Raw genomic sequence first — 9,573 nt, forward strand, 5'->3', positions numbered from 1 at the left:
CCGCAGGTTGGCAGCAGGCCACGTGTCAGTTCCTAATCCCAGGCAAAGCCCCCGAGAGGTCACTAAAACCATAAACAGAGGTAAGTGCCCACCTAAAGGAGGTCAGGATTATATTCCTAGTAGCATACCATTCCCAGAGAGGAAACACTTCAGCCATTCTTTATTTTCTCCCTTTTCAAAAGATGCACAGAGTTAAGGGCTTCCCTCCTCAGTTCCCTTTCAAGGCAGGGTCCTAGAGAAGCCTCGCTGTTTCTTCCCCTTTCCCAAACAGCAATCTCATCAAAATTTCTTGGTGGCTGCCATCTGTTGCAAGCAGAACACTACCCCTTTTGCTATTTACAGTGCAATTAACCTTCAGCAAATTAGCTTGTGACTGTCATGAAAGGATTAATTAAGGCAACACACCCTTGACTTGTTCCCACCGTGCATTTATGCGGGTGCACCCTTGGCTCTGCCAAAGCCCTTCCAGAATCAGGGGAGTTGTTTTTATCCTTTCTCTATTATCCCAGGAAATTTGCCAGCCAGGGGAGATGCTTGAGGGGTGGGCTCCAGCCATGGAAGTGGCTGTGGAGACAGAAGGCCTGGCCTTGCCCAGCAGTGCCGGTGCTTCCCCGCTGCCGAGTGTCACTGCCCTGGAATCAGGATGTGGGGCCATGACTCAGCCAGCTCAGCTCACAGTTGCAGTTGAAGCAGCCAAAGGATGAAGCTGCTTCCAAAATATCAGGCTGTGACGTGCTGCAGCCGTGCTTTGGAAGCACAGCCTATTTTGCCTAGCACCATCAGATTCCATCTGGATTCCTGTGCCTGGGAGGCACGGGAGGCCAGGGCTTCCTGAGAGCCCCAGCCCCCGATCTGTGCAGATGTGCAGGATGTGTCTGGGTCAGCAGACAGCCCTGTGCTTGCTCCAGGCTTGGAGAATCCTCAGGGAGATAAGCAAACTCTCCCAGCTCCAGCACAGCCTGAGTGCTGGTGGAAAATAGGCTTTGGCCAGAGAATTCCAGCACGGTGGCCCTGCCTGTGCTCCTCTTCCTACCAGCTGGAACTCCTGGCAGAGAGGCAAGAAGACTGGTAAAGGCTGTCATGTCTTAAAGCAAAGCAGCTTCTTGTTGTTTAATCCCAGATGGCAACTAAGTACCAGCAGCTGCTCACTCACTCCCACCTCCTCTTCTGTGGGATGGGGAGGGGAATTGAATGAAAAAAGGCAAAACTCATGGGTTGAGATAAGAACAGTTCAATACTTGAAATAAAGTAAAAAATAACAACAATAATAATAGGAAAAAGAGAGATGGCTAAAGCCCATGAGAGACAAGAGATGCACAGTGCAGCTGCTCACCCCCCTGAGCACTGCCCAGCCTGTCCCTGAGCACTGGTCAGCCCCAGTTCATGTGGACACCTCACTCTGTGGTGAGGAATGTCCCTTGGCCCAGCCTGGGTCAGCTGTCCTGGCCATGCTCCCTCACAGCTGCTCACAGCACAGCACAAGGCACTGCAAAGTCCTGGATTCAGAGTAAGCACTGCTTAACACACTGATGGTTTAGGTGCTGCTGTGAATGTTGTTCTCATGCTGAATCCAAAACACAGCCCTGTACCAGCTACTGGGAAGAAAATTAACTCTATTCCAGCCAAAAGCAGGATACAGCTACCAGAGAGGATGTCCTGAAGGCAAAAATCTCAGGACTGAAAGCTGCAGGGGAGCAGCTGCTGCACAGCAGTGCAGGTGGTGGCAGTGCCAGGAACACCTGCATTGCTTTGTTCTGCTGTCAGCAGCCCCTGGCTCACACTGTCCTGCCCAGCATGGGCTTGTCCTGCTGGAGCCTGGCACTGCCACCTCCTCCTCATGCTGGGAAATGTCCCACAGATTGGATCTGGGAGGTGGCATCAGCCCAGGGCCTGGGGGCCTCTTTTCATACCACAGCATCACCTCCACTCCTCAAAGTTAATTATGGTCTCTGGTAGTGCTCCACACTCACATTTCTTTGTCACTGAGATTCTCAGGGCACAGCACAGCCACACTGTTCTGACAAACCTGGGCAGTATTTTCTAATTACCATCCAATGTAAACCACTTGCTTGCATTTCTTTGGCTCCATTAATTCTGAAAGCACAGCTAAAGTAAATAATTAACTTTGTTTTGAGCTCAGTCTGTGCTTGGATGGGCCAGGTAATACAATGTTGTTATTCCTTGATGATGAAAGTGTTAATTAATGTTGTCTCTTATAAAAGAAGAAATCAGGTATAAAATTACATCATCATTAATGCAGTTCTGTCATCTCTTTGCATTTCTTCTCTGATTTCTGAATGCCATCTAGGCTAGAAAACTTGGAGGCTTTCAGGGTTTTGCATTCATGTGTGTGCATCCTAAGGAATCTGGAGTGCATAGAGACCTAGATGCATGCTGTTCCCAGCCTCCTCCTGGTTTTCTCTGATGGAAAAGTACTCAAGAGTCAGCTTGGATGATCCCAGCCCTGGGGCCCTGGGCAGCAGCACGCTCTGATCCTGAGGTGTGCATAAACACAGCCTGTGGTGACACAAATAGGTGACAACCACTCAGCACTACTGGGAGGAAAGGCTGGAACAGCCTCTGATGTGATGATGATGAACTCAGAACTCTTCACACTCTTCTGGAACAGACATTTCTGCCCATATTCAGGGCAGCCAAAAGCTGGCAGGGAGGAGTGAGGGATGATCCCAGCTCCTGCCTTACCCTCTGTGCTGCAGCAGTACCTGGGAGGGAGGCAGCTGCCCAAGCCCACAGCAGAATCAAGAGGCTGCAGCTTCACAGATGATTACAGCACTGCACCACAAATTAAATAACAATAAAATTAAAACAAAGCACAGTTGATAGAGGATAATGAAACTGATGAGTGTACTAAATCATTACACAACTACCTCTTACGAAGTCCTTATTAAGCACATGAAAGAGGAGTAACCAACTTAATTTGCTGGGTTTATGGGCATTGTTTGGAAATTCAGGTTCCTATCCAGTTCTTTAGAGATCTGTCTCTTGTCTTATTTAGTAGCAAAAACAAACCAAACTCCTGCTGCCACAGGAACCAGAAATCAAAGTCTTGAGATGTTCCCACTGAGCGTGAACACAAACTCAGTGTACACCCAAGTGAGTGGCACTTTGCCATGGTGCACTGAGCTGTCACGTGGGGCCAGCTGTCACACTGTGAGGGACAGTGACCTCCAGCAGATGGGCAGGGTGCACTCCTGGCCATGCTAATCCTTTTACCTGGGCTGAATCTGACAAGGATCCCAGCTTTGAGCCCTTGGCATTAAGGGGTTGTGCATCCTACAGGAGGGTGAGTTCCACCAGCCCCAGCAAGACTGTGGTGGGAAAGCTCACCTGTCCAGATGTGGTGGATGTGTAGGTTCTTCTGCTGCAGGAGAGGAACAATGGCATGTGTGGGGCTGATGAGCTGTTTCTAATTTCCAATGAATCAAATAAAGTTAAATAATCCATCTTCAGTGAATTGGGTCACTGGCAGTGACCTGTTCTGGAAAAGTGGCCTCTGATGCAGAAAATCTGGTGTTAAGGCACTTTTCATTTCCCCTTCCAGGCGAAGCACAAGTTGATTAGGAGCACTAAGATGATTACCTCTGCTTTGCTCTATCTCTCAATTATGCCCTAATTAATATTGATTAAAACCTGGCAAAGGCAGCTTAAAGCACCTGCTGGGGTTTTATCCTCAGTTACTTCCTCACCCAAAACCTACAGCTCTTAAACTGCACAATGCAATGTGACTATTACAGATCCAGCTGTACCTGTGGTGGCTGGAGCCTCCTCCCACAAACTGCACCTCTGGTCCAGCTCTAAAGGGAAGGATTTGGCATGGCAGCTCTTAGCTGGGGTCCCTGGTTGTTAATGTGAGATCCCAGGACAGCAGGCTTGGGATCTATTAGTTTTAAACTAAATGTCTCTCTTTCTGTGTACTGGGTGCTGGTGAGGCCACACCTCGAGTGCTGTGTCCAGTTCTGGGCCCCTCAGTTAAGACGGGCATTGAGGGCCAGGAGAGAGCCCAGAGAAGGGAACAGAGCTGAAGCACAAGTCCTATGAGGCGAGGCTGAGGAAGCTGGGAATGTTTAGGCTGGAGAAAAGGAGTCTCAGGGGTGACCCTTATTGCTCTCTGCAGCTCCCTGACAGGAGGGTGTAGCCAGGTGGGGACTGGTCTCTTCTCCCAGGTAACCAGGGATGGAGGAGAGGACCCATCAGGGGAGGTTTAGGATGGACAGCAGGAAGGATTTCTTCACAGGAGGAATGATTAGACATTAGAATGGGCTGCCCAGGGAGGTGGAGCAGTCACTGCTCCTGGAGGTGTGTAAGGAAAGGCTGGATGTGCACTCAGGGCCATGGTCTGGGTGACCAGGGAGGTGATCCAGGATGCGGCACTCAGGGCCATTGTCCTGGTCACACGGTGATGACCCTGGATGTGACACTCAGGGCCCTGGGCTGGGTGACACAGTGCTGATCCTGGCTGTGGCACTCAGGGCCATGGGCTGGGTGACACAGTGCTGATCCTGGATGTGACACTCAGGGCCATGGGCTGGGTGACAGTGGTGTTCAGTCACAGGTTGGGCTCAGAGATCTTTTCCAGCATAATCCAATCTGTGATTGTGTGCGGAAAGCCCTGGAGGAGTGGAGCCCCCTCTGCCCCGCTTCCTCCCTGGCCCCTCGCAGTGCGTGGAGGAGCATTTTAAGACACAGAGAAACGGGTCCTGGAACATCAGGATGGGCACTGCCCCAGTGTGAAAAATGCGTATTTTATGATTGGCTTTTTGCAAATATTAAAATGAATATGATATATGTTGTGTTAGTTATGCTGCATAAATTTTCTTAAGTAGTGTGTTAAATATAGTTTTAGGTTATAGCATAATGTTAAAATAGAAACTATGCTATGTAAGGTACTTTTTTTAAGAGAGGACTTGCAGCAAGATAGCAGCCACAGGACACCTAAATCTTTCAGAGAAAGAGAATTTATTGTTCTCTTATTGAGTTCTTCTCACCTCACTCATGCCTGAAGACCCCGTTAGGATTAAGAAGAAGAAGTTGACACTGACCAGACAATCCTCTGTTTGAATGGAATTTATGCATCATGTATGAGATGTATGAATAGGCATCAGGCTGTTGTTTTTAAGGGTTAATCCTCTGTTAACGTGGGTCCTTCTTCGGGCCCAGAGGGAGATACCCGGACATCCGTAACTCTTTGTTTCTATTGTCTCATATTGTCCTAATCCAAATTGTCCAAAATATTATTACTCTAATTATATTACTATTTTTATAACCATTTTATTACTATTAAACTTTTAAAATTTTAAAAACAAGTGATTGGCGTTTTTCACACCCGGGATGGAAACTGCTGGGAACTGCCCCGGGACGGGCACTGCCCGGGATAGGAACTGCCCCGGCTCCCGTCTGGATCGGGACCTGCGGGTCTGGAGCGAGGGGGAACAGCCCCGGTCCCGGCGGGGCCTGCCGTGGAACCACGCTGCTCGGAGACAGCAATCCCTGCTAGGCAATATTTTCAACTATCCATTTCCTACTTATATACACATAATCTACAGGTTTTGTTTATATTATCTACTGAAACGCATGCTGGAGTGTCTCAGACTGGGCTTTGTTTGCCGCTGCTTTTAACGCTGGAAAATCCCGCTGTGGGAACCGGGACAACTCCGCGCGCGCCGCTTTTATTTGTTTTCCCTTGTGCTGTAAATGTCCTGACTTGCATTGCACGGCCGCACCCAAACTCCGGCCCCGCGCACCGCCTGACCCTTCCTGTCGGGATCCCGGGGTGCTCCCGTTTGTCGGTGCCCGCTCCCGGGAACTGCCCACCGTCCGTGCCCAGCGCCCGCCCCATCCCGGGGCTCTCCCACTGTCCCGGAGGACATGAGGGAACGCCGGAGCTCCGCCCCTTCCCGCGTGACGTCACGGCGCCGGAAGGGTCTCGGCGCGCCCGTGACGTCAGCCCTTCCTTCTTTCCCCGGGAGGCCGGAGTGAGGTAGGAGCGGGGCGGCCGCGGTCCCGATCCGGATCCGCCGCCATCCGCGCCCGGGCGGCCGCGGGAAGGGGCAGGGCGGGGATGGGGCACGGCCGGGGCGCCGCTGAGCGGGCCGCGGGTGTCGCTGAGCTGTCCCCGTGTCCCCGCAGGGCGCCATGGGCCGCGTCATCCGCGGGCAGAGGAAAGGCGCGGGCTCCGTGTTCCGTGCCCACGTGAAGCACAGGAAGGGCCCGGCCAAGCTCCGCGCCGTGGACTTCGCCGAGCGGCACGGGTACATCAAGGGCATCGTCAAGGTACGGGCGGGCCCCGCGCCGCTGCTCGGGGGCTTCGGGCACCGGGGGCCGAGCCCCGCTCCCCCTGCGCTGCCAGCACTGCCCGCCGCCCTCTGGCCGGGCCTTATCCCGTCTGGTCCCGATCCAGCGTTCTCTGCTTTAAATAGATCATATTCCCTGAAAAGTTAAACTCTTCCAGGTTTATGAGAAGATCTCAGCAGAGGGGGCATCCTTGGCCAGCTTTAGGGTTTCTGCTGGAGCTTTGCTAAGAGTAGCAGTCCCAGCAGAGTGGTTTTATGTTGCCTAAGAATTCCCTGTGCCTCAGGAAACGTGGGTGGGGAGTCTCCCATGTAGGTAGTTGTGTATTTAAAAAAAACAATCAAATATTTGTAAATGCCAAGTGATATCCATCACTTTAGTCTTGAGCAGTAGGAGCAAGGCAGTAGCTGTATTTGGGGCCTGCTAGTGGTTCAAATTTGGGGTGTGCTGGTGGTTCAGGGGTGCTGCAGGGATTTTTCTTAGGTGTCAGGGACTATGGAGTGCCAGCAGTGCTGGATGGATGGATGGATGATGTGAGCAGCCCTTCAGTGTTTTACAGCACGGTCATGTTCACTTGTAGAGAGAATTTTCTTCACTCTCACCCAACTGAGGTGATGGTAGAAGGTGGGTAACAGGGTTTGACTTGAGCTTGGTCCTACACAGGAGATTTGGCCAACAGGGCTGAAAAAACGTTGGGAATGGACGCCAGCAGTTTGTGAGCTGTCCTAAAATCAAACACATGTTAGAGATGGGTCACTCACTTGTCTGTAGTCTGTAAATGCATGGTTGGGTATTTTAATCCCAGTGTGCTTCAGGAGCAGAATGCATGTGTTTTTTCAAGTGTGAAAGAAACAATAAGTTGTGCTTCCTTACTTAGGACATTCAAAACCTTTGTTTCAGCTGATTTTTAGAAATACTTCAATCCCAAGGAAACACAGGGAGAAGTCTCTGCTTGTGCCCAGTTCTGTCCTGCCCAAAGGTGGTGGGGCAAAGTGAAAGTGAATTTCTTACATGGAGAGACTGGATTCCTGCAGAATGTCAGGAATAAAGCTGTTCAGACAGGATTAGCTTCAAGCACACACTTATACAGGCATCATCCTGTGATCAGTGAATGGTTTGGGCTGGGAGGGACCTTAAAGCTCATCCAGTTCCAATCCCCTGCCATGGGCAGGGACACCTTCCACTGTCCCAGCTTGCTCCAAGCCCCGTCCAGCCTGGCTGTGAGCACTCCCAGGGATCCAGGGGCAGCCTGTGCCAGGGCCTCCCACCCTCACAGGGAGGCAGGGGCCATGTCCTGCCCTAGAGCAGCTCTGCATTCCCACAGGATATCATCCACGACCCGGGGCGGGGCGCACCGCTGGCCAAGATCGCCTTCCGCGACCCGTACCGCTTCAAGAAGCGCACGGAGCTGTTCATCGCCGCCGAGGGCATCCACACCGGCCAGTTCGTCTACTGCGGCAAGAAAGGTGGGCTGGGCACGGCTGGGCAGGGGCTGGGGCTGGGGCTGAGCTGGGGTTTGGGCTGGGCAGGGCTGGGGCTGGGGCTGGGGCTGAGCTGGGGTTTGGGCTGGGCTGAGCCGGGCAGGCTGTTCCAGCTCCTGGAGTTTGGGATGGAGTGCAGGACCCTGCTGCCGCAGCCCTGCCGTGTTCAGCAGGGCTGTAACGCCACCCCAGGGCCCCCAGTGAAGCTGTGGCTGCTCTCCTGCTCTCTGCAGCCCAGCTGAACATCGGGAATGTCCTGCCCGTGGGCACCATGCCCGAGGGCACCATCGTGTGCTGCCTGGAGGAGAAGCCGGGGGACCGCGGGAAGCTGGCGCGCGCCTCCGGCAACTACGCCACCGTCATCTCCCACAACCCCGAGACCAAGAAAACCAGAGTGAAGTTGCCCTCAGGCTCCAAGAAAGTCATTTCTTCTGCAAACAGAGCTGTTGTGGGTAAGGAGTCATCACTGTGAACTTGTCACTGGGTGCTTGTCACTGAATCTTCCCAACAAGGACCCAGTTTTAATAACCACCTTGAAAATATGTCGTGTGCAGGCTGGACAGGCTGTGCTCAGGTGCCTGGCTTGCATTTTACACCTGCATTACTTTTGCATGTTGCTAACCTGAATTTGGAGGTTTGACCTAGTGAGAGGACAGAAAAGTAGATGCTCATTGTCCTCAGGAATTGTTCAGCCTGTAAAATTTGCAGTTCTTGGGGAAGGACTTGCGTTGGAAATGGCATTTTGATTTCCTGCTTCTGGTGTACTGAAGGAGCCTGTTGGTGGTGGCAGGTGGCTGGAGTGTTCTGGGAGGTCTGACAGGGAATGACAAAGCCACTGCCAAGAAGCAGAGGCTGCACCAGGTTTGTTGTGCACCTGACTGTGACAGCTGAGATGGCTGCTGGTGGCACCTGCCTGCCTCTGCATGGAAGACACCAAAATGAGTAATCTGGTGTGTTAATCCTGTAAAATTGACTCAGTAAATCATGAAACAAGTAGGTATTTAACCTCAAAGTTCTTCACAGTCCCCTGAGCTCTTTCAATTCATACTTCACTTGAAAAGCTTAATGTTGCTCAGGAAATCATTGCAGTAAAAGTGGCAGTGCTGTAGAAAGAGAGCTCAGTCCGTGTGTGCTGGATCAGAAAGAAGGCTGTAGCTCAGCTGATGTCAGTGTTGGTGCTGGTGTGACCATTGCTGTCCCTCCCCGCAGGAATCGTGGCTGGGGGAGGCCGCATTGACAAGCCCATCCTGAAGGCCGGCCGTGCCTACCACAAGTACAAGGCCAAGAGGAACTGCTGGCCACGAGTCCGTGGTGTGGCCATGAACGTGAGTGTGGCTGCAGCCATCCCTGTCCCCTCTGACAGTGCAGGGAAGCTTTGGGGGATATTGGGAGGAGCCTGGCATGCATCTGGGAGGGAAACTTCCCGGATAAATGCGCAGCCACGGGGCGAGTTAGCAGCACTCGATGGTGACTGCACCGCGTGAGGAGTGGAGTAGTCACTTCTTTGTCCCCTTGACCCTGTTGATTTCTGTTGAGCACCAGTTTCTGTGGTTACATTGCTGTCTTGCTTCCCCCCCGGGCAGCCTGTGGAGCATCCCTTCGGAGGAGGCAACCACCAGCACATCGGGAAGCCCTCGACCATCCGCAGGGACGCTCCGGCGGGACGCAAGGTGGGGCTGATCGCCGCGCGCCGCACCGGCCGCCTGCGCGGCACCAAGACCGTGCAGGAGAAGGAGAACTGAGCTCCCGCCCTGGGGGCCGCTCAATAAACCTGTACAACACA

At 52.6% G+C, this 9,573-nt stretch overlaps 1 protein-coding gene across 1 annotated transcript; it reads left to right on the top strand.

Annotated features, from left to right (window-relative positions):
• The first annotated feature begins 5,917 nt into the window (after positions 1-5,917).
• On the top strand, positions 5,918-9,573 carry RPL8 (ribosomal protein L8). The gene is made up of 6 exons (XM_054291297.1): positions 5,918-5,998; positions 6,148-6,291; positions 7,634-7,775; positions 8,024-8,242; positions 9,000-9,115; positions 9,374-9,573. Exons 2-6 carry the CDS (start codon positions 6,154-6,156, stop codon positions 9,530-9,532), a joined length of 774 nt encoding a protein of 257 aa, XP_054147272.1. The 5' UTR covers positions 5,918-5,998; positions 6,148-6,153; the 3' UTR covers positions 9,533-9,573.

This window comes from Melozone crissalis, unplaced genomic scaffold (genome assembly GCF_028551555.1).
Source record: "Melozone crissalis strain CALT ecotype California unplaced genomic scaffold, PUWL_Pcris_2 ptg000090l_1, whole genome shotgun sequence".
Lineage (NCBI taxonomy): Eukaryota > Metazoa > Chordata > Aves > Passeriformes > Passerellidae > Melozone > Melozone crissalis.